This window comes from Topomyia yanbarensis, chromosome 3, assembly GCF_030247195.1.
Source record: "Topomyia yanbarensis strain Yona2022 chromosome 3, ASM3024719v1, whole genome shotgun sequence".
In the NCBI taxonomy this organism is placed as follows: Eukaryota; Metazoa; Arthropoda; class Insecta; order Diptera; family Culicidae; genus Topomyia; species Topomyia yanbarensis.
Window position 1 is genome coordinate 325,721,809 of NC_080672.1, and position 26,423 is coordinate 325,748,231.

Below are 26,423 nucleotides of genomic sequence, written 5' to 3' on the forward strand. Positions count from 1 at the left end.
TAATCCACCTAGCGGTGCAATTGTGCCTTTCTCATTTCTCTAAACTATGGCACGGAGGCTTTTTATGTTCAACATAATCGTGGAAATGTCCATTACATTCTTAGTACACTTTGCACTTATACACAATGGCATGCCAGCCACGAACTTGATGAGCTACGTGTCGACGGTGAAACACTTGAAACAAAAAAATATCATACTCCATTAGCCTAATCAGCATTAGATCAATGTTATCTGCTTGCTAACTCATTTTGTCATGCGGGGCTGGGTATGTGAAGAGGGCGAAAGTCCCATGAACGAACGACTCCCCAGCTTAAATTGGTATGCTTTGTGATATAGTGGTGGTTTAAAGATGATGGGGTTGAAAGGGAGGGGTATGAGGGCTGGATGGGGTGGTGGTCTGAGGGGTGATTTAAGGAGATTTTTAAAGGAGTGGCGTGAACAGTAGAGGGGGGGGGGGTGTAACCCCTCTCCGTAAACCATCAACTACGCTCCTGTTAAAATCCAGAAACCCTAAACGAGTCGAAAAAAAACATTTGGCCGGGATTAGGTTGACGTTTTTCAGAGTGATTGCATAACCTTTCTATATGAGAAAGGCAAAAATGTGCCAAAATCCAAAAAAGTGAATCGTAGTCAATTTTTTTTTCCAGTTTGCATCAAATCTCGACGTTTCATGCACCTTGAACACATTTAGCATCAAAAATAAAAATTCTATTTTTAATTTTTCCTACAGTTTATATGAGAAATTTCTGTGTGGCCGCACGCTGAAACCCGTAATTCCGGAACCAGAATTCCGATCGATCCAAAATTCAATAGCAGCCGACGGGAAGGTTGCACCTTTCATTTGAGACTAAGTTTGGGCAAATCGGTCCAGCCATCTCTGAGAAAAATGAGTGACATTATTTGACACATACGCACATACATACACACACACATACACACACACATACACACACATACATACATACACACACACATACTGACTTTTTCCGATCTCGACGAACTGAGTCGAATGGGATATGACACTCGGCCCTCCGGGCCGGGATTAGGTTGACGTTTTTCAGAGTGATTGCATAACCTTTCTATATGAGAAAGGCAAAAATCAAAACATTTTGAGCGAATTAGTGGAATGTAACAATTAACCCTTTTAAGATAGATGATTTCAATAATATTGGAATGCAATTGCATTTCACCGTCAAACATCAGATACTAGTTTTTCGACTACGGCAAAACTACGACTAGGGTGAACTTAAACTTTTGACTGGTAATGTATTACCACAGAAAATAAACTATAACACATTTATTGAAAATTTCATTACCTGGTTTAATTTTTGTCTTTCTCAATAGAAAGGATATGCAATAACTCTGAAAGTCGGCTTTTTAACTGAGGCCCGGAGGGCCGAGTCTCATATACCATTCGGCTCAGCTCGTCGAGATCAGCAAATGTCTGTATGTGATTGTATGTATTTTCTAAACTTTCACTGTTTCCAGAGATAGCTAAACCAAATTGCTCAAACTTAGTTTTAAAATGAACGCTCCCATAAGCCGCTATTGATTTTTTTTGTCAATCGGACTTCCGGTTCCAGAGTACGGGTTGATGAATATGGCCACACAGCATCACATTCGTATATAATTTTGAAGTGTTTGGTGATCCCTGTGAAAAAAAAAACAGACAAGTGATTGTGAAGAAATGGTAAAGCAATCCTTTTGCGTATACGTGGTCGCGGATCGGTACAAGTTTCACCAGTAGCGAGTACAAGTATTGTCGAAGTTAATCACGGAATATATTGTCACGATAAAAGCACGTGCTTAGTCGTGTAAATTTGAAGATTTCCTGGTTAACATGTTGAACTGGATGTTGAACAATAAAAAATCGCCCATCGCGTTAGCTTCGTGCACGCTGGGCTATAGAAGTATACTAAGTACCATTCTTGTTATCGTTTGAGTAACAATGAGATCACCTTGAGGCGTTTTTCACAGCGGTCACTGACTCTCTAAACCTTTAGAACTCGCCCGTCCGTGGTTCTCCTGGAGCACTTGTTAAAAACCTGTTTTAATCCACCTAGCGGTGCAATTGTGCCTTTCTCATTTCTCTAAACTATGGCACGGAGGCTTTTTATGTTCAACATAATTGTGGAAATGTCCATTACATTCTTAGTACACTTTGCACTTATACACAATGGCTTGCCAGCCACGAACTTGATGCGCTGCGTGTCGACGGTGAAACACTTGAAACAAAAAAATATCGTACTTCACTAGCCTAATCAGTATTAGATCAATGTTATCTGTTTGCTAACTCATTCTGTCATGCGGGGGTGGGTATGTGAGGTGGGCGAAAGTTCCATGAACGAACGACTCCCCAGCTTAAATTGGTTTGCTTTGTGATATAGTGGTGGTTTAAAGATGATGGGGTTGAAGGGGAGGGGTATGAGGGGAGATTTAAGGAGATTTTTAAGGGAGGGGAGTGAACGGTAGAGGGGGGATGTAACCCCTCTCCTTAAACTATTAACTACGCCCCTGTTAAAATCCAAAAACCTTATGCGAGTCAAAAAAAAAATTGGCCGGGATTAGGTTGACGTTTTTCAGAGTGATTGCATAACCTTTCTATATGAGAAAGGCAAAAATGTGCCAAAATCCAAAAAAGTGAATAGTCGTCAATTTTTTTTTCGAGTTTGCATCAAAGCTCGACGTTTCATGCACCTTGAAGACATTTAGCCCTCTAAAGTAAAATTCTATTTTTAATTTTTCCTATAGTTTATATAAGAAATTTCTGTGTGGCCGCACTCTGAAACCCGTAATTACGGAACCAGAATTCCGATCAATCCAAAATTCAATAGCAGCCGATGGGAAGGTTGCACCTTTCATTTGAGACTAAGTTTGGGAAAATCGGTCCAGCCATCTCTGAGAAAAATGAGTGACATTATTTGACACATACGCACATACATACACACACACATACACACACACATACAGACTTTTTCCTATCTCGACGAACTGAGTAGAATGGGATATGACACTCGGCCCTCCGGGCCGGGATTAGGTTGCCGTTTTTCAGAGTGATTGCATAACCTTTCTATATGAGAAAGGCAAAAAGGAAAAAGTATGTTTCCAATTATTCAGTTAACCTTATTTGGTTGCATCATATACTGAATGTAATACTGGAATAACATGAAATACTTTGTAGAAAAAGGTAACGTTAAGCTTCTCGTGTATATAAAGGATGGTGCAGTCTTTATAAGACTACATGATTTGTCTCCTAATACACCTGAAAATGCAATTCAACAATTCATGTCGCAATACGATGAAGTAGTTTCCATTAAATATGACTCTTGGAGAAATTTCAACGGTGTACGGGTAGTAATAATGTGTCTAAAACACTTTATTCCTTCCTTCTGGTCCTTAGAATATAGCAGCACTTTTGCACAGACCTCCCTGTGCACTTATGACTAACAAACCTTGTCACCTTCCAACAAGATACAATCAATAGGGAGGAAGACTTCGTAGTCAGCAAATCGATGAAGCATATCGAATTAATCGACAGTGATCTTCAATAGTTCACAAGCGATGATCGTATAAACTAGAGATGGGCAAAACGATTCCGTTTAGTGAACGACTCTTGATCGATTCAGTGATTCATTTGGGAAGATTAAAGGAATATCTGTTTGATTTTGAACTGGAGTAGATATTTTCATTCCATAGATACAAATAAGTGTGCGTGTGTTCATTGCGCTTTTTTAATTTTTATGCGATTCATGTCTACAGCTAACACACACCATTTGCTAGCATGCTTTTTAGGATCATCGTGTTTCATTAGTTCGGTGCAGTGCGTTCATTCAGTTATTTTTGGTTCAAATTCAACTTCAGTTTCAAACTGAATTTTGTTTTCTGTGCTGGCCCTGAGTGGGATTACTGAGCAAAAAAGCATCAGACAAGGATTACGCAGTTCAGTTATGCTCTAAAATTTAAAAGATGTCACATTCTGCATTCACATATAAGAAATTAGAAATAAATGCTTTTGTTTATGAATTTATTAATATTTCCTCTGAAGGCTTTCGATTCTGTGTGAAACTTCAGTAAGCTTGGAAGTCAATGAATGAACGAGGTGTTGAAATGCACGCAGAAATAGGCAATTTTTACAAACATTATTCCGTTCTAAATGTTGTAATTATACATTCCCCTAAATCGCTCAATAGCAGATTTGTATTAAGAATCGCAACTCTTTAAAAAAGAATCGTGGCTCACTCCTTATTTTTCAAGAGTCGATTCTTTTGATCGATTCGCGGTTTACTTGCTCTCTAGTATGAACGATAACCACGTTCAACGAAACAGACTGAATGTGTTACCGTTCCGCATCTTATACCCTACACTGTCCATGCAGGGGAACAAAAATATCATCGTTTGGAAATATTAGGCTTAAATATTAGTTATAAAATTCATAGGTATGCGTTTTTAAAAAATAAATGATAATAAAATAATCTAAATAGTAGTAGTCAGAGGTATAAAATGTAATTAAATAAAATGTCAATTAAAACGTACGTCACTAACGATCAATTTAAAATATATTGTACTAAATTTACTTCCTTTGTACTAAAATTATAAGCATATACAACACTCTACACACTATTTCTCTGCGAAGTTGGCACCAAAGTTTCAGTGCAAGGGCTTAATAATTCAGGAAATACGGAAATTGAAAGGGAGAGAGATAGCTTACTGATAAATGGAGAGAAAGGAGTTATTAAAAGTATTAAAATGAGGTACTGAGACATTTACATTCCAACCTTCAACCCAACCAGACTAATTCTATTCAAAGTGAGTTGACAAGTGATAAAGTGAGTAACCTACAGCGAGGACGAGTCCACGAGTCAGGACTCATTATTGTACCAGCAAATTACCAGCCGTGCCTACCAGCCACGTACTGACTCCAGCCATTGCAACCGCTCCGCGGTTCGCCGTCTGCATTGCCCGACACCCGCAGTGTCGTGTAGTCGCCCCAGTTCATTGGAGAGACCAACGATAAAAACCATACACCAATATAACACCACTGGTACCCGCCTTCGCGCCGGTGTCGACCACCCTCAGGACGCAACGACGGCCTGGTAATCCATCCAACCACCACACAACACATGATAAGATAGCAGAAACACCACGTGTATCGAGTATATCCCGACTCTCTCATCGTACAGCAGGATTCATCAATCGCGACAATAACTTTACTTTGGAGATCGCACGCACAGGAAGAAATAACCCACCAGAATCACGCAGAGCGAGTACTTCCCCGCTCCAAGGAAAGCCCTAGGAGAAAAGTCGGCCGACTGTGAGTACACACCTACACACACACAAGCCTTAAGCCCGGAGATGATAATTGAGTGCCACAAGGAGCTATGCCGAGAAGTAGACGCTAATCCCTGGGGTGACGCATACCGAGTCGTGATGGCGAAAATGAAGGGTCCGATGACGCCAGCCGAAATGTGTCCGAGCAAGCTGAAGATAATCGTCGAGGGTCTTTTTCCGAAGCACGATCCAACTATATGGCCACCGACACCGTACGGCGAAGAAGAAGGAACGAACACGGATCGGTAAGTGACTAACGACGAGCTAGCAGAAGCATCGAAGCGCCTAAAATCAAAGAAAGCCCCTGGTCCGGATGGAATACCAAACGTGGTACTGAAAGCTGCGATCCTGGCATATCCGGACGTGTTCAGGATAGTGATGCAGAAGTGCCTAAATGAAGGCAACTTCCCCGAAATGTGGAAGGTCCAGAAGCTGGTGTTGCTGCCGAAGCTAGGGAAGCCACCTGGCGATCCGACCTCGTACAGGCCCATATGCCTGCTGGATACACTCGGAAAACTCCTGGAAAGGATAATTCTTAACAGGTTGACGAAATTCACGGAAGGTGAGCGCGGACTGTCCAAGATGCCGTTCGGTTTCCGCAAAGGAGCATCGACAGTGGATGCAATTCGGATAGTGCTCGAGAGTGCTGAGAAGTCATCTAAACAGAAGCGAAGAGGAGATCGATACTGCGCTGTGGTCACGATATATGTGAAGAACGCGTTCAACAGTGCCAGCTGGGAAGCCATTGCTGCAGGGCTGCATAGAATGAGGGTTCCCGACTATCTATGCCAGATCCTGAAGAGCTACTTTCAGAGCAGAGTGCTCCGGGCCTCGGTTAAAAAGTCGATTTTTACAGTGATTGCATAGCTTTTCTTTATATGAGAAAGGCAAAACATAGTGGAATTAAATGGAAGAAAACCTTTGAAATATTACGTACATTCCACTAAGACCTCCGTTCGCGTATATATTGCTTGTTTTATTATTTTTTCACCGAACGACTTGTATAATTAGTGGCCACTAAAGCTAATGCACAGTGGGACGAGCCCGGACTTAAGTCCATATATGAATGTTATGCGATATTCTCGCTAGTATTTTTCTTCTATCAGCCGAGCCATCAGAGACATTTTTGCGAGATTTTAAGTGAGTTGAACGTAAAATGAATTTTTGGCAGCTTTTTTAAGGGCGTAATTCAAGTGTTTTTTACATAATTTGACCATAGGAACTACATCCGGTTATTTTCGTTTTTCAAAGAAATGGTTGATTTTATGCATTGCATTACTTCACCAAAATTATCGGTGTGATAAAATTACATCATAAAATCGCCAAAAATAAGTCACTAGTTACTTTTGTTAGTGTTTAGATAACAGTTTGTCATGAATTTTTATTGAATTCAAACTTCAAATGCGATAATAACAACGACGCCCGTGAGTGCGTGCGATCACACTATACTCATTCGAAAGCTTTTCATTTTCTCTTTCAAATGAGTATATGCTAGTTTTGCGAAAACTTGCGATAAGCAGTGAAAATTTAAAAAAACTGTGTATGGAGACGCATGGTTATTATTGATATTGAATTTTGATAATCACTTTATAGCTAGAATAATGACAAGAATACATGCACAACTTTCAAATAGCATTGAGAGCATGATCTACAAGGGTTTTACTAGTGATCAAGACTAAGGAGTTGAGTGGGAAGTATGTTTTTAGATGGTAGAGGTATTAAGACTGATTGAAAATCAGCAAATATTTTCAACCATCTGAAATAGGGTATAAAATGTTTCTGGAACTACTTCTTGCTAACTTGCGCAATAACTGTCAAATAAAGTGAACACAGTTGAGTTTTAGTCATTTGGTGGGCATTTTGATCCGAATTTACATAGTACTGAAATAGCTTAAGGGTATGCGATGTTATCCAAATTAAATAAGACCATTTTTAAATGAATCATGTACACGAAAAAATGGTTTTGGATTTATTTTCATTTATGATATGAAATAAGCAATCTCAGTAACTTAAAACACACCTACGAAAAAAAATCGTTAATAATCTTGTTGATTAGTGAATGTAATTAAACATTCCACTAAGATGCTCAAAATGTTTGTTTTGAAAATGATAGAAAATGTAGCTTTCATATCAAGTAACCCACTAACGAAATAAATATTCCAAAATTAGTTGAACACATCTTATCTGATTCGTAAAAACAAAATAGTCATTTCTGAAGCCCCATAATGAGTTGTCAATTAATTCATTTCAATATGGAAAATAAATTCCAAAATTACTATTGAAAAAAAATCATTATAAAAGACAAAATACTTACTTTAAGCCACTCTAATAAGCAGTAAAGCTAATTTCTGATTTTATAATTAAAATAGAAATTTAGCGCACAAAAACATTTTAAAATTTTTTTTGTATCTTCACTACAAAATAATTCTTTGAGCCACCCTAACGCATAATGAATTTTTTTTACATGTGTTAATATTAAAAACGATTTAGTACACGAAAATTAATATACACAAATTTTAAGAACGACTTCGAAAAAAAAAATATTTTTGAGACACCCTAATGAATAGTAAACGTATATTTTTGAAATGTTTTAATACCAAAAACGAATTCAGCGTACCAAAATTACATAAAATCGTCCTATTTAAACCGATACGGCAAAGTTTGGACTTTAGTCCACCTTTTGTTCTAAGTCGTCCCACTGTGTAATGGTTTTCTGACCTAAGAAAATGTTCCACTGATGAAACTCTGTTAATTTACTTGACTATCTATTACCACCGGACTAAATCGTCCGGATTTATGTAATTTTTTGAGTGTCACTGAACTTACGCGATAACAACAATTAATTCTCTTTTGTGTGTTCATCTCATTTCAAGTTCGCAAGTCTTTCTCGACCTTCCCCACAGGGGAAAAGATTTGTTTCAAGCAATACATAGAAATCGGTTGTCAACTTACGTGGGATCTTTTCAGCACTCTTTTCCATCTTCTGCTGGAACTGTCGACGCAGTTCGTCGACCATCTCCGGGCTGGGGTTCATCGTATCTGGCAGGGTCATTTTGGAAGCACTTTAATCAGCTCAACTCACTCGGAACTTGTATTGAGGCTTATTGTATTCTTCTAGCTTAATATAACACTTATTTTTATAATAACATCTGTTCGCAATCTGCTTGGCACTTCTTATCACTTTCCGTTTGATTTGTAGCTACTAACACCAGGATGGGAAATTATGTTAATTATTACAAAGTTGCAAAAATTAGCACACTACAGATAGAGACTCTTCGTTGGTTGGTTCTCAACCTTGCTGTTTGTATATGACAAAATTCGTTAATTTTGATTCGCATCACGCCATCCATACAATTCGTTCCACCATGTGCTCACATTTTGGTGAGAGCCTGCAGTTTCCACAACAAGCGCATATTTCTTCACATTTGCTCTTGCTGAGCTATGTTCAACGGTCACCTTTGAAGCTTTCCACCCAAAAACGATACTCTCTTTTTTCTCCCCTCGCTTATGCTCTACAGCTATGACTCTACCTACGCGCCTTATGATTGACCTTCAAACCGCACTATTACCGTCGCTGCATCACGAATTCGGAATTGGGGGTATCATTGCGGTCTTGAATCTAATCGAAGGAGATCAATTTTTGAAAATACTTGTCCGCACGAACCGCAGGCTACAGTCAATATGCAGGCATGCCAGCCAGTCAGGAGATTTTCGGCTTCTTGAACCTTGCGCTGCGAGAAGGCAAACAGCTGCGATATCTAATGAAAATTGGGCCGCCGAACTTGAACACCTGGTTTATCTTTGCTATCACATTGCGACACACCAAACCAGGTGTTCCAAGTGGGGTTTGTCTTATTGTACGACAGTGCTTGCAGTTCTATACACAGTATTTTGAGGTTTGGTTTGGATATGTCACAAGCTAATGCAAACATAAGCTGTTGCTTCAGGCACAGAAATTTCGATAGTTTGGATTGGCTAATTTACAGATGAGAATGCAACAAAATTAATGATGAGCTGTGATCTGATGTGCTAAAAAGGCAGATTAAATAAAGTATAAATGAAAGAAATGGCTATAATTTGGTTGAATGCTAGATACAAATTACACTTTACCACCCGTTCCGGCGGCATTGAAACTGTCATAACCGGTACAACAATTGAAAACATTCACTGCCGTTTTTGCTTAACCCCGAAACGGTTTCAGGTTTGAGCTCCAAACGGTGTCAGTTTGTACTGTTGTTAAGGTTTGAATCTGATTCAGTTTCGTCTCAAACAAAAGGCACGTAAGATTTTGTTTTAGGTCCAAATATACGCTGAATTGTATAGAATGAGATCGTGTATTATTTATGCGAATTCTAGGAGCAAATTTATGTGTTTACATTCCAGTTAATTCTGGAATTATATTAATTCTAATTATATTAATTGCCCGATTAACACTCATCCAAGCATATTGGCAACACAGGCGAAAATAGCGTACAACAAAATTACACAGTTCCTCTGTTGTACATAGATTACTGATAAGAACCGATTTCAAGTCGCTACACCACCGATGGAAGATATATATTTTTGTTGACACTAGTATGTATACGTCGAGAACACAGAACTGAACGACCTCGATTTCAAACGTTTTTCATATACGTCAATTCAAAACACGTGCTAATATCGATACAGACATGCATAATTCAGTTGACGAAATTCTACACCTTGTTTCACTCGTCCTAAGCCAAACGGATAGTAACCGATACTAACAATAGCCACTTGGAAGCTCTTCACAAAGAAAATAATCGGTTTTATAAACAGACACAATCACTGGAAACTAGTAAAACACTATGTATTATTAGTTGCAGTAGCTAGCATCTGTCGTCGTATGTCGCCAAGATGCCCTTTTGCCTTGCGGTAAACAATGCACTTGTCTCGATTCGTTTTGCAACGCCGCCTACGTGCGAGGCTTCGCTCCGTCCCGGTTGATGGTTGGGATTAGTCTGAGCAACTCGGCGCGCGGTTTGACTGACATTTGGCGCTTCGGCTCGATTGCGAGACAGAATCCGCCGCCGCGGCTTTTGTTTTCGTTCTTCACCACAGTCACGTCTGATGGCTGTCTCGCTGCGATTGTCGGAGTAGCCTCTGTTTCAAACACAATATGTATACATACGTGGTGTGGTGCGGCATGGTATGGTGATGGCGGCAAGCTTGCATTGCACGCACGCTGTAGCCCGATGCGATATAGGTATGAGAAGTTTTGGGATTACTGAGTCATTGGAGAATGGAAGAGATTGACACTGTCGGATGAGAACTGAGATCAAGCCGAAACGTGACTTTCGATTTTTATGGTCTATTCTGAATAATTTACATGTTCTCGATGACACTCATCATGAGAAATATAAGCACGCACACTCTGCCGCAAGTTATTTGACGTATGTACCATTCGATGGAATGTTTAAAATTGAAATGTTACCCCTTTGAAATGCTTACGCAAATTGAGAGAGTAAGAAAAGCCAAAATTTGGTAATATTTTTTTACGTAACTTAATCTACTATTAAGTATTAAGCTATAGATCTGGAACACGTCAACCGATATTTAAGTACTGATTTTTTTCCCAAAAGCTTGATCAATTGCGCACATTGCTTTCTAAAGTGACTTTTCATTCGTTCTGTGACTCTCGGACTGATCCTTCAGGAACGTTTTAAGCGATCTTTTGCAGAAATGCTAAAGTTAGCTACCCCATCGGAACCTACTATCATCTGTACTAACTTGAACTACTGACGAAGCTGACTGTGATGAAATGCATTAGGGAACATCTTCTGCTGTGCCTAGAAGCAATAGAAAAAGGAGGAACATCTTCGCTCCCAATCCTCGTCTTAAAGGTCGGAAAGTGTCCCTTAAAGGTCTTCAAAAACTCTGCGGTTGTTGTACCTTTTCCAACAGGAAAAGGAAAAGGGTGGGTAATGTCTGTAACATAACCGGAGTGTCTACGGAGTGACTCCACTTCGAACATAATGATATTCAACGGAATCATTAGATTTGAAATAATTTTGAAATTTCAAAATTTTCAAATTATTCTTTAGGATGATTATGGTGCGTCGGAAAAGAACCTTCGATTTTAAGTGTAGTGACGACGCTCCCGATATGTCACAGGGTTAATGTCCATCCTTTTAATTGGTACTCGCTCATTTCAAACAAGCTACAAATCTGTTGAGCTGAATATTCGTCTGCAATATCTTTCGTAATGAGCTGCAGCGTTGCCATTATACTTTTTTTTTGGAAAATACGCGAATGTAGTATTACTGATTGATGCAAAAATCAGCAAGCATTTGAAACCTCATATTTAATTTTTTGACGTAGGACTACGTCTTTGGTTTCGATACAGGGGTGCACGTTGCAAATTCTACAAAAATGGTATGTAACGAAAAGTGGTCCAATTTTAAACGCATATAATTCAGCCATCTCAAGATAAATTTTCAATTTTTTTGCGCATGTCGCCCCGAAATACTTCTAAGAATAGATTCCAATAGATAAACCCAAAGATTTTTGATATCATGGCATTAAAAATTTAAATAATGAACAACCTAGTCAAAATATCGCGCATCTACACACAGAAGATAGCGCTTCCCTAGTCCAACACGACAAATTTGTGTACCTAGCGCACTACGCTTCTATGAATGACGTCATCATCTACTATTTAAACGGGCGGATTTCGCCAGTGCAGCTCAGTTGCCTGTTGAGCGGCAGATGAAGCAGGTCACTGCGTTGTGTGTTTTCACAGCCAGTGTAGCTGAGTTAGAAGTCCGTTACACTGCCTGTGGTCCTGTAGAGGTACGCTACCCAGTGAATGCGACTGTGCTTGCCGTTCAAACACTATCTTTTGTGTTGTGCTCGTTTCCAGCACACTTTTATGTATAATTATTCGTACACAAAATAGTTTGTACATGCGAGCTCCATTTGCAAACACGGTTAACATAGTGTCGTGGAATTAGTTGTCTCTTTCGCTCTACCCATCATCATCAGCGTTGATTCATTTTGCTCTGTGCGCTTGGGTTTAACGTTTGAGGCGAATGTGTAGGTAGTTAGATCTAATTTGTTACTAAATTGCACAACGAAAGTTTATTATTTACGTTCGATCAATTCATTGATTCATTTCCCCATCACGTGATTCATTTCCACTCAGTCTATAGTATTTTGATTCTACTAATAGGTACATGCTACAAAGCCTACTTATGAATGAATTTACTGCCACTTGAAAAACCGTTGCAAAAACGCATCTTGTCCATATATAAAATTGTTTTCAATTCTTGTATATTTATAGTTTCGATTTATGATTAAGACCACTGCATTCGCTATATTTGTATACGTACTTTAGGAAAGTTGCAATAATGGCAAAATATAACTAGACCAAGCATTCTGGTCTATACATGAAATGTGATTATATTGTCTAAAATTCGATTTTTCTTCACTGGTCCGGGTTTTTTCCCACACGCAATCGAAAAGTTTTTACAAGCTAATCTTATGCTATAAAGATTTAGTTCCAGATATTAGTTCGGTTACAGTTTTCTGTCTTCTTTCTTCAGATCTTCTTAAATAAGTTCATTCGGATTCGATCACCTACTACAAATGAAATGACCTGATAACCAAGAAGGTTTGGTTCAATGTGTAATACTCGATGTTGATTGGTTGTGATTAAACCATGCGTAAGAAATATATTTGATTTATTATTACTATAATTGTACTAAGAAAATAAATATTTTTCATTAAGTAGTATAGTCCTACGTCTACAGCTCGTGCAACCCCATAGGGCTGCCCCTTGTAGTTTTTTCCTTTTTTATTTCGACTATGTTAGTCACATTTTCTTTTTTACATTTTAACGATATTCAATTAGCTAGATATTACTGGGCAGGGAAAGGTCTGAAAATTAGAACCATAGTACTCAAGTGAGAGCAAGGATGTGAAGTAAACAGATCGGAAAACTAGAAGTGGCAGGGTCATTAGAACAGGCTTAATATCGTACGGGCTTAATTTTTGTCTTCTGCTAATGAGGGTCGAGCTTAGGCAGCATAACTACGAATCACCCGAGTTCACTAGCATGTGTCCTGGTATAGAGAGACATTTCCATCTTTACCGTGGCGGCTCATATTTGATTTTTTCACTACTAAGGGCTTTTCGATGTTTGTATACAAAACAATTATTTTAATGTAGAATACATTTAAGCTTTCAATATAGGGGTCCCGTTTCAAAATATCGGCTGCGGCACCGCGTCAGATTTTGAACGTTAATAACTTTTATCATACTTAACAGAATGATTTGATTTTTAGGCCAATTTGTTGAAAATATGTTCCTCTATGCTGTATTAAAATTTTAAGTATGTATAACATGCACTAATAACAAAAAATTGTGTTTTGAAAAATCTTTCGAAAACGACTCGGAAAAGTGAAAATTTTCAGCCCATCCCGCACAGAGCCGTCAAAATGGTGGACCAACCGAACAATAAAATAATGAAAAGTTTATATATAGGTCCACTACATGTTTGTTTTATGATTATTCGTATTTGGTTGCTTGACGAGAGCAGTTAGTGGGGGAAAGACGGCATACTCCTTTGGTTAGGCCATTAGAAGCCGGACGGAAAGGAAAGGCTCACGCACGGCACGAGAACGAGCGAGAAAGCGATAGTAGTGCATATTAGCGCGATTATATAAATATCTGTCGGTCGGTTTTTCTCATTCGTATTCGTTCAAGTACTAGCAAGCAGCCAGTCCACCGAAGTAAAGCAGTTGGCAATGACGACGGTCCGAAAAAGTGCCCCAGCTACTGGTGACTCATCGGAACTGTCGCCCTGCAAGAATTTCGCCCCAACTAAAGGGCAACTAATCTGTAGGCTATCGTTCCAGCGTCTATATAAGAAATACGATGTGTGGAACGAAAGAAAGAGAATTTAAATTATCCTCTCTCGCTCGTTTTCGTGCACTGCTTTTCCATTCCTTTCTGCTGCTAATACCATCATAACTTAAACGAATGTGCATGTTCCCCCACCATCTCATGGCCAGTGTTGCCACAATTGCATGTTGCTATTACACTTTGAATTATTTTATCGATCCTCTCTAGTATTGATAAAATATAGAACGTGCAAAGTACACTAGTCGCATGCTTTTATTCGAACTTTTTGGCAGCCTCCGTTGATTAACTGCATAAATCGATTTGTTTGTGCAGCTCCTTGCTAGTAGCAAACTAAATAGCCTTTATCAGCGCTAACAAATAACACAAAAGAATTTAAATTTGTGAAAATATTTTCCTTCCTTCTTTTCAAATCTGTAACATTCTTTGAAAATATTGTTTGAATGTTGTTATTGAAAAACTGAACATGCAAGTTTGCTAGCACTGGCCACTACATTGAAGGCGATGGAAAGACAGAATATTCGTTTTGGTTATGCTAGTATTGGTAGCCGAACGGAAAGGAAAGGCGCAGGAATGGAACGAAAACGAGCGAGAGAGCGATAGTAGTGCTTTCTCGTGTGTTTATATATGAATATTGGTCAGTCGGTTTTTCTCATCATTCGTATTCGTTCAAGCACTAGCAAGCAGCCAGTCCACCGAAGGAAAGCAGTTGGCAATGGCGATGGACGGAAACAGTGCCCCAGCTACTGGTGACTCATCGGAACTGTCGCCCTGCAAGAATTTCGCCCCAACTAAAGGGCAACTAATCTGTAGGCTATCGTTCCAGCGTCTGGTTCGTGAGATTGTACAGGACTGCAAAGTCGAGCTACGCTTACAAACCTCAGTCGTAATGATGCCCCGAGAAGCCAACGATGCCTACTGGTTCGAGAATGCAAAATAGTGCGCCTGGTTTGTTCGAGAATGCAAAATACTGCACCAAACGCATAACTTTCAGGCCAAATATATTAAACTGGCTCACCGTGTCGCGGGGAGTGCGTCTGAATTATGCTCCCGCAATAAAACAATAAACGGTTCTTTTCAGGACCAATTAATTGTGTTCTAATAAGAGTTAAACTGAAATATCCATTTGAGGTGTTTAACAATTTTCAGCAAGTAGGTTAGAAATACGATATGTGGATAGAAAGAGAATTTAAATTATCCTCGCTCGTTTTCGCGCACTGCTTTTCCATTCCTTTCTGCTGCTAATACATCATAAATTAAACGAATGTGCGTGTTCCCCACCATCCCATGGCCAGTGTTGCCACAATTGCATGTTGCTATTACACTTTGAATTATTTTTTCGATTCTCTCTAGTGTTGATAAAATATAGAACGTGCAAAGTACACTAGTCGCGTGCTTTTATTCGAACTTTTTGGCAGCCTCCTTTGATTAACTGCATAAATCATTAGATTTAAATTAACGTCTCGAAGTGAAGTCACGATGCTCCGGTTATGTCACAGACATTACCCACCCATCTTTTTTTAGTTTAGTAGAGCGAATACGAATTACTATCGCTCTCTCGCTTGCTCGTTTTCGGGCTATATTCCTTTTCATTCTTTCCTGCTACTAATACTAGCATAATCAAAACGAATGTGCGTCTTCCCACCATCCATTTAGTGAGCAGTGTTGCCAAACGCATTTTCAGTTTTTCATCAATAACATTTCAACAATATTTTCAAAGAATGCTGTAGATTCGAAAAAAAGAAAAATAGTTGGTGATGGAAAAGAATTCCCAATTAGAATTTTTAACCATAATTATAACGAATCATTTGAAAATTTCACATGCAAACGTAATTTCGTTGCATATCATTAGATTTGGATTAACGTCACAAGTGTAGTTACGACACTCCAGTTATGTCGCAGACATTACCCACCCATCTTTTAATGTAGAATATTTAGTCTAGAAATCAGAATGTTCCAATGGTCGTTTCAGGCGACTTCAACATAGATGTTTCAAAACAAGAGAATTTGAAATTTGTTTATTTTATGAATGAATGTTTCAAGCTTCGTTTGATCTCTGATCCATCACAAGCAACTACACTTGCAGGCACATGCATTGATCTTGTATTTGTCAAAAACGTCAATGCAGAAACCCGAAGATATATTTCGTACTTTTCATATCACAGACCAATACTTTTTTTAATTGATCCAGTGGTTTAATTTCAAATGTAAACAACGCTTGAAAAATTATAACCGGTTGACGACCTACACCTACACCAATCATGTCAGAATCACCTCCTGGACAACAGCTAAGCCCGGAAATAGTAAGAAGTCAGAAGCATCCAACGAAAATCGAAGCCAGCGCATCTCCCCACCAAGGCCAACAACGCCAACAAAAACGGTCCTTGTCAGGACCACCATCATTTTTGTAAAGAATAATTTGAAATATTCCTCGCCCAAATCACCTTTTGTCCGAAAATTCCAATGAATATCAACATATTTGAAGAACGTGTTCCTTATGTATTCTACATCTCTCCGGTTATGTCGCAGACATTACCCACCCATCTTTTTTAGTTTCAAATGTCCATACATGTTTGTTATAAATTTTTGAAGTATTTGTAAATTACTGTGAGTAAAAATTTCTTATGTACCACTTCCTCATTTTTCACAAAAAGCCAAATTTTGTAGTGAGTGTTTTAATTTAATTTTTTTATATATCCGTTGTGTTTCGAAACATTGCTCTCTTGTCTCCCTAGAAATGGGTGGCATGATTCTTTTCGCTCGGGTGCTGTCAGTTCAATCGAAGATGGCGTCGGTTTTACGAAACGCATGGTCATCGTGGAAAAAAGTTTACGGTAGACCACTTTCGAGACAAAACGCGTCCGTTAATACAGTTTACCGTATCCTGGCAACCCTGAGCGTGGAGCGGAAGGCCGTTAGCGGCCGTCCGTTGAAGATAATGACGAAAAAGAAGAAGGAAGCCTCGAAAAAGCTGTTCGAAAACAATGACGGAACGAGTTTGCGTGACGCCGGCCGAAAATATCACTGCTCCCATACCTGGCTTGATTCACCGAACCTTCAACATGGAGGACATCATCTGTCGGAAGAAGACTCGGTCCCCTGAGTACACGGACGAGCAGATAGCGATCGTGAAATCTCAGTTCCGGTGGATGACGAAAAACTACCGCGGGACGTCGTTCGTGCTGGACGACGAAAGTTATTTTCCGCTCTCGAAGACCCACATTCCAGGAAATGACAACAACTATTCCAGCGACAAGTCGGCCCCACCCCCGAAGTAAAGTATAAGTTTAAGCATAAATTTGAAAAAAATGCTGTATATCGCCATCTTGGACAGAGGGATCAAAGTCGTGGTTCTAGCCGAGCGGTCTGGCTATCAATCAACAAGTGTACGAGGAGGAGTGTCTTGGGAAAATTATTCTGCCGTTCTTAAAGGTGCATCGTGCGGATGGGAAGTACGTCTTCTGGCCGGACAAGGCGTCTTCTCATTACACCAAGAAGACGCGGATGGGAAGTACGTCTTCTGGCCGGACAAGGCGTCTTCTCATTACACCAAGAAGACGCTGGAGTATCTTGAGCAGAAAAGGATACCGTATATGCCTAAAGAAAGGAACCCGACCAACTTGCCCCAGTGCCGTCCCATTGAGAATTTTTTCGACTCCCTCAGTGCCCTAGTGTACAAAAATAATTGGCGGGCCAAGGATACGAAGCAGTTAACCACCAGGATCCGGAATTGTATCCGGAAGATGGATGTCAGAGAGAGCATCGCGACTAAGTTGCGTCGTATGGCTGATCAGGGTCCTTTCTACAATATTCATTGACGTATTTTTTGATGAATAAACATGTTTTTAATAAAAAAAATACTGAATCCGTTGAAATTTTTTTCTATTTTTTAACTAAATGGCTGAAAAAATTCACACTCGTTATGTAAGTTATACATTCTTATAAATCTACCAGAAGATTTTCAAAAATACTATCTTCTGTTTCTTGCGAAATTTTGAGAAGGAGCCCCTGTATTCAAGCGTTAGTGGCAGTCATGACGAAAAAATTTGTTCCTCCAACTCTTAGTGGAATACCAAATTCGTTACTGATACTTTTTGCATGCATCAGGCAACTAGCAGCTAGGAAAATGGATCCTGAGATGATTATGACTTTCATTGGTTTAGTTTTGGATAAAAATACACTGAAAAAAATTCAGTTTGGACGAGGAAAAGTTTTTTTTCAAATAACTTTTTTCCTTGAAAGTGCCCAACTTGAATTTTTAACGGTAGGTAGGGAACACAATGACCTATCTTGGAACAAAATTTCATCCAAATCAAAAATGAGGTTTTTTTTGTAAATCGACTTTGAATTTTTAAAATCGATATTTCTCAGTGTAGGAGTCAATGAAGAATTTTTTCAATATTTTTATTCGAAAATTTGACTCATTTTGTGAAAATCACTCCTACAACATTTTTTGTAGGACTTGTCATTTTTAGAGTAGAGCCATTTGAAAAAAATTAGTAAAAAAGTTTGGCCCTTTTCAAAAGACAGGCTAGATTATTTTTGGAAAAGCAAAGTATGCAAAGTGGCTTTTTGTGACAAAGTCTTCTTGTACAGAAAGTTTCATTGAAATCTGAGAGGGTGCTGCCAACATTTGTGCGAGTTGGCGCGAAATTCGTCAATAACTTTGTTGAATATTAGGGTGTCTCAAAATGACATCATGTTAAAAAAGTCATCGAGCTCACTTCTTAAATGAAAGGTTACGGTATCAGGATCACTTTCTTCTTCGGAGTGATTTTGTTAAAACGCTCCCTACTACTGGCGAATTTTGATTTTTTTGTAAAATGGGCCGATTTTGGGTAAAATTTCAAATTCATGGTTGTTGAAGTGCTCCTGAACTGTCTTGGTGTTGGTGTTTTTCATTAGTTTTTCTTCAAAACTGGGTATATACAAAATTTTAAAAGTATAGGAAACACTTCAAATAGTTGAGCCAAATATAGGGGCGTAGTTTTGCTAAAGAAAATGTACAGCTACGGCTAATGGGGTATGAGTTATATAAGTTTTTGTTATACAACCTTCGACATTTTAGCAATTCATCAAAAATAAAAAATAATTCCAAAAAATAAAACAATTCAAATATGCTTAGACCACATATTGTTTTTTGGAAAATAGAAGGAAAATCGGGTTTAATGAGAGTTTGATGAATTGTTGTACCATCAATTATAAAAATAATGATAACTTTACTAATGATGCCAAATCTTTAATTATTTTCTGAAAAGTGTATTCATCATAATTACTTCTAGTACTAGAAGATGCGCTGTATTCATTTGTAAAACTTTTTCGAAAATACAAAGCCTTCAAAATTGACTATTTGGGAATTGCGTGATTTAAAACGTAAAGATCAGTTTTTTAACATTCACCCAACCCTTCTGCATTTTTTCACTCTAAGGTACCTAACATGAAAATGAGACTTTATATACAAAATCTGAATAAGTTAATCAATTCGGCATACGAATATACGCCATAACTTGCCACTAACTCGACGTATTTGTTCAATTTTCATGATTTTCAACCCGTCAAATGCTCATAAAAACCGATTCTGATGTAGTAGAGACAAGCAGAAAACGCTATTTTTCATAATTTTCCTCTTATTTTGCGAAAAATAAAATGCGGACTAAGCACACTGAAATTGTTTTATTTTGTAGAACAGTGTTATTTTTTATGAATAGCATAAAATATCAAAAGGATATCTAGCAAAAACTTAAATAACTCATACCCCATTAGCCGTAGCTGTACACTTTCTTCAGCAAAAATACGCCCCTATATTTGGCTCAACTATTTGAAGTATTTTCTATACTTTTAAAATTTTGTAGATACCTAGTTTTGAAGAAAAACTTATGAAAAACACCAAAAATTAAGCTTTTTACCAAGTTTTAAAGGCTCTGCCGCTCTTATAATCCACAATTTGTACAAACTAACTAACCAAACTTCTCCATTTGGATCTCCAGAAAAATAAAAAAATACTGAAAAAAATCTAAGACAGTTCAGGAGCACTTCACCAAGCATGAATTTGAAATTTTACCCAAAATCGGCCCATTTTACAAAAAAAACAAAATTCGCCAGTAGTAGGGAGCGTTTTAACAAAATCACTCCGAAGAAGAAATTGGCCCTGATACCGTAACCCATTTAAGAAGTGAGCCCGATGACTTTTTTAACATGATGTCATTTTGGGACACCCTATTGAACATGGCGGGCAAAGCGTAGTAGGTAAATCAACAAGAGTCGAAAGACCCAAGGTTAACGCCCATATAATCAAAATGAAATGAAAAACTTGGTTGAAGACATTCCATAACTAATTTTGAAGAAAACATAAATACTCCGTGCGTTCAAAATATATTAGACTATGGTCTGTATTAAGTCAGGCTGGATTAAGTGACATTGTATTGATTTCTAGAAAAACGAGTTTAAAGTTTGAATCGCATCATCCCTTACATTATAATATGAAATTCTTTTTGCTATAATTCTTGCTCATTGTAACATATTCCAAACCAGCTAAAAGTCAAATGTAGCTGAAGAAATTCTTTATCCAGTGCTATGATTATCTCATTTTTTAAGGTTCTGCGATTCAGCCCGGTCTGATTTAACACCGACCATATGTGAAACAAAACTTTAAAAAGGAGTTAGTCTGATCTTACTGTATTTGATAAATCTTTTCTGCAGTGTATAAGCAATAGAATTCACATTCTATTCAAGATAGTCTCTAAAGTTTTATTGAAAAGAAAATACATTTATGTAGCCTTCATAAATTCTACAAAGTTTTATAAAATGATATTATCAACAACTTTGCTGAAGACACCAAATCTCTTACTATTTTTGAAGAGTTACTTCTCCATAATCACTTCTAGGAGTTTTCATCACAAAAATTATTATATCAAAATATGAATTTTGGAAAGCTTCTTCGAAGTTGTTAAAACTTCAAAATTGATGATTTCGAAATTATGTGATTTCGACCGTTAGAAGTTTTTGAACATTTAAAATTGCACTTTGTATTTGCATTCTTTGATTTTATTAACATATAACAAAAAAATTATAAAAGACATCTGTTAGATTAATTTTGTTTCTGAACATTCACTAATTTATTATTAAATTTTAGCGTTTTCGAAAAAAACAACGATTTTCATCAACCACCCCCCCCCTCGCCCAAACCAAATTTCGGGTTACGCCACTGTGCCTTTCTCCTATAGAATGTTATGCAATCACTCTGAAAACCGATTATGAAACAGAGGCCCGGAGGGTTGCAACTTTAATACCATTCGACTCACTTCGTTGAGTACAGCAAATGTGCGTATCCGTATGTGTATGTATGTATGTGTGTATGTGACCAACAATCGCACATCGGTTACTCAAGATTACCCATCCGATTTTCTCATACTAAGTCTAAGAAAAGGCACAGGTTGCCATTGAGTTTGATTCTGCTCCGAATTTCGGTTCCGGAGTTACTGGTTGGGAAGTGTGGTCATATAGTAAATCCCCATGATATCTGGATGAAGCAAAACTTATTGAAATTAGTGTTAAATTACTTAGATTTGCAGGCCCGTAACCGTTTTGATCACATTGGCCACCTAGGACGGTCTAGATGCCCCGGAGAGCTTGCCAATGTTCAGAGTTCATTTTACACCTCTTCCTCAGAAAATTCTTAACCGATTTGCTCGATCTTTCAAATTTGAAATGATTGATGCAATGCTTCAATTGGTTGATATTAAATTTCATCATAATCTGACTTTCAGTTCCGGAGATACAGGGTCCCCCATCATAGCATTTCATCACAAATCTCTAAATACCCCCTGGTAATTACGTAGCTTGACGGTAACCCTCCCCCCTTGTCACTATAAAACTTTTTTATTTTGATTTTTCCCTTTAAAAAAGCTACGTAGCATGACATGACCCCTACCCCCCTGTCGTCACACATATCACAAAATACAAAACTCCTCCCTCCCCCATATAATGCTACGCCATTTATTGATGAACCCTATGTGGTTATAAGAGCGATAGAATAATTGAAACTTAGTAAATAAGTACAATTTTTGTGTACAATATTTCAAAAGTGTTCAAAAATACATTATTTGTAGAGGACCTCCTTAACTAACTCAACCCCGATCCGAATTTTACGTCTGAAGACACTTTTACACTGCAATAGAATCAAATGAGTTTTAGGAAGCATGGTTTGTCCCCCAAGTTGAGCTTGCTATCAAAATAATTTGTATCTGGTTAATAATTTATGAAATCATTATTTTTTTTTGCTTTTGAAGCATCAGAATCATATCCCAAACAAGTTCACGATTCAAGCCATGAAATCTGAAACAATTCCCAGTTTAAAACCCTTGAATGATACAAACTGACTGCAGGGTAAGAATCGTAGGGGGAAGTGGGGCAATTCGGACCGCTGGCCAATTAGGACCCCCAGCTGTTTCTTAGCTATGGTAATATTATGAAAAACGTATATATCATTTGCATGGTTGTCATGTAGCTCTGTTCTGTCTCAAAAAATATTGCGGTTCTCAGTTTTCGGAGCGCTTTTTTTAATGTATTAGCCTAAAAACAAGATATTTGTTGGCAACAACAATTAATTAAATCAAGTGCATTATTGTGATTTTGGATCTGCCGGATAAAATCTTTTATTTATATCCTGTTTTGGGCGAGACTATGAACCATTATTACTAAAATAGGCAAGATATCGAAAAGAAATGGGTGGTCCGAATTAGAACAGGGTTGGGGTAATTCGAACCTTTCATGTATTTTTGCAAAAAACCGTTTATACACAATACGGAAAAAGTCGGGAAAAGTCGCCTAAGAAAAAAAAATTATTGATTATTTATTTGTGAATCACAACATGTTTCAGTTATATAGCTCATAAATCCTTACTAGGTCTGAATTGACCCAGTTCCCCCTATATTTTTATTTGCCTATTTAATTCCTTAGTGAAAGTTTCTCGCTGTTAGACAAACTGAAACACATTTTTCCATTTTAGTGTATCTAACATTAAAAAGTTATTTTTAATCCCATCTAAATTTAAATTCCGCCTCATTGATATTCTCCCTCTTAAGCTTCTAAATTTGAAACAGATCAATAAACACGGTATTTCATTGAAGAAGGTTCGAGATGAAATAAAGTTGCGAATGATTGTTTTCCCACGAGCAAACATGAAGTGGAATTCTTAATTTAGACATATTTACATAAATTTCCAGTTTACCCAGTTCGATGCGTAGTTTAAGATCATCCCAGTTCGTGATCGAGATGAAATTATTTATCAAAAATATTTTCTTCAGGAATTAAAAGTTCATTCATCATAACCAACAACATTTATGTGAAATCATGTAAAATCAAACGTAAAGCGCTATTTTGTCAATCTAAAACCTATTTTTGGATGGTTTAAAATTATTAATTGAGTGGAAACTGGACGTATTTCTAAATATTTATAAACAGAAACTCATTGACAATGCCTCAATATAGGAAAAGTAGGACATTGAAAAAAATAGGCATTGAACAAATTAAGCTGGAAACTTATGTTTTAACAAACTGAATGAACAGTTGGAATAAACTAGAATAAACATAAATAAATAAACAGCCTACAATTTTACTGTTCGTTGTTTGGGGATATAAATAAACATACTTGTCACATGAAACTGAAACACGATTCCAGTACTTCATCTGATCAATAAATATCTCTCGAAGACAAAACCGTCGGTTCCATTGCTTCATCCATTCCGCTGCCAGTGCTACCGAAGGGTCACCATTTCAGCATCTATTCCATTGTTGTTATATGCGTATACACCTACAGCTAATAATTTACATGGCAATCAAGTTTTCAAGTTCACCATCCGGGCCGGCGGAGCCGAGTTCAGTGGTTCGTGGCTTGAAGCCAATGTGTAATCTAATGATCGTAAACGAGCTGTGGACCGGACGCATGAGCGTGTGATATTGACGGTGGGGAGGCGGTCGGTGGAGCTATGTATACATACCTACGTCTCTTCGCGGAGAAGAGAAGCTGGAAAGAGAATGTGCATGCAAGCGAGTCAAGGTCGTGCTCGAGGTATTCCAAACTTCTTTTTTTGTGCGTTTTTGTCGTGGCATCGACTTATCCGTTGTGATCCGGTTCGGTCACAGCTGATGTTTTTTGTGTATATTTTACAACATCCGATACATTAATATATTGCTGTTTCGATTTAGTGACAGAAAGATGTATTTATCAAGAAATTTTATTTATATTGTTAGGTAAGTTAACATGCGATAAACGTGTTTGATCGAGTTTAATAAATAATTGGTGAGTGCCTACTGACAGATACGAAACTCTAAAAATATTTCGAATCTGACAGGTTGGATTTGATGAAGTATGCTTCAATACGGTGAGTTCTTTACACTCTAACAGTTAAACAGCCCGGGGACAACTTTACAGATAGTGCTTGTTTCATATATGTACCACTAATTTGATGGTGGCGCTAGTATGCCTTCTCCGGACGAGTACCACGAACAACGAAACGAAATAGTTTCAAGAGAAAAGCGTTTTTCGTTACATGTGTTATGAACGCCGTCGATGCAGCAAGAACAACATTTAGAAAAAGCGTATTCCAAAATGAGGATAAAGAAAACAATTATTAGAGAATAAATTTATCCCTAATTGGAAACTGTCAGCAAGGTACATAAATCTTGTTATAAATTTAACTGGAAGTCGTTTTTTGGTTTTATTGTTGTGTGAAGTGTGTAATCGGTAAATCATTCGTGCTTTTTGCCGAGAAATATAAATGAAAATCATTTTGGCCAATGAAAGTAAATCACCAAGCCTAACAATTCGTGAACATATGACATCTTGTTTCAAATTAATTAAGAACGTCAAGAATTCTAGAATTTTGTTTGGGAATATAAACGAAATATGTAGGATTTTCTACACAGTAGCAAAATTGGTTTTGGATAGAATTTGTGCGCTTTTACCAGAATTCTGGCAGCAAACCGGTAGTGCTCGGTTTTAGCAAGTATGCTGCCAGGAATATACAATTATGTTCGACTCTTGCCAGAGTTTTGTTCGACTTTTGCAATAATTCTGTCCAAAAGATTTTGCGATGGTTTTGGTACGGATCCCTTCAGAATTCATTTCGCATATTACTCAGCTCCAGCCCGTCAGAAAACTAATTGAACGGCGTCTACCGGAGGATTTCATGTTGGTTCGATCCCGAAGATTTTCGGAAATTTCGATATAAGTGGAAGCGGCTCGATTTTGAAAGCCATCTTCTTGTATTTCTGAAAATCGATTTATTTTTCTTGGATTTTTAGATCCAAAATGGAATCTATGTTTCTATTAAGGTATGGACAGTTTCTAATTTGAACAGCGAAGTAAATTTGGTGAAAAAATGCTTAAATTGTTCACTTTTTACAGATATAGAAAATAATAGATGGGATGCGCCTTTTTTAAATTTTGTTCCATTCGAGCCGCCATGACATCACCAAATCACCACAAAATTTGTTTATGAGTTCAATATATGGGAGCTGTCGTCTCCGGGCTGCAGTTAAATATTAAGTAGCAGCTTTACCTCGTGCAAAGGTCCGTTGGTTCTTTCAAGTCGAATGTGGAGCTAGTTGTTTAAACAGCTCCCGGTAGCTCAATTTCAATAGCTTCAATCCAATCACATAGATAGATCATCATCACGTGTGCGATTTTCTTCAGGCGCCCCTTTTGTTTACACAGCTTCTGATTTGCGATCTTTGCTCGTTAGATTAGCGAGCCTGCGATTAAGGGGGTCTATATGTATGTATATTTAAAAAGAGATTTGCATATTCATAATCGGTTCATCGTTCTTTCCTTTATCAACATGGAGGAACAGGAGCGGCACCACACGTTTTGCCCAAGTGAGTAGTATGATAAGCATGGAGTGCCGTATTTTCACAACGCACTTGCTTGCATCACAATCACATAAAATAACTCACGGTGCGTTTGTGTTGATGAAATCGTGATACATCGAGGATTTCAGACTTGTGCATTATGTGCGCGGGAGAGATTTCAAAATTTAGGTTTGTTCTAAACTTTCGAGTGGATTTCTACCATTCCTGATATTGTCGAATGGGTAGTACTACTATTACTACCCACGCCATACGCGGGTCCTGCGTAGCACCGACTAGCTGACATAACATTCTAAAACAATTCTTCGTCAGTTTTGACTGCCATTTTCAATATACATATGGGTCAA

The 26,423-nt window shown here is 37.9% G+C and overlaps 1 protein-coding gene across 11 annotated transcripts in view; it reads right to left on the reverse strand.

Moving 5' to 3' along the window:
* Positions 1 to 26,423, reverse strand: part of LOC131689034 (motile sperm domain-containing protein 2-like) — a 130,723-nt gene that overhangs the window by 65,857 nt on the left and 38,443 nt on the right. For 2 of the 11 annotated variants that reach the window (XM_058973778.1, XM_058973780.1), the window contains exon 2: positions 8,281 to 8,530. The exons of 1 other annotated variant lie outside the window; for it this stretch is intronic. In XM_058973778.1, coding sequence (XP_058829761.1) covers positions 8,281 to 8,380 — 100 coding nt within the window. In that variant the 5' untranslated portion in view covers positions 8,381 to 8,530. Of the gene's footprint in view, positions 1 to 8,280; positions 8,531 to 9,998; positions 10,315 to 10,477; positions 10,496 to 26,423 lie in introns of those variants that run through there. 8 more of the 11 variants (XM_058973783.1, XM_058973782.1, XM_058973777.1 and 5 more) reach the window with 8 other exon arrangements.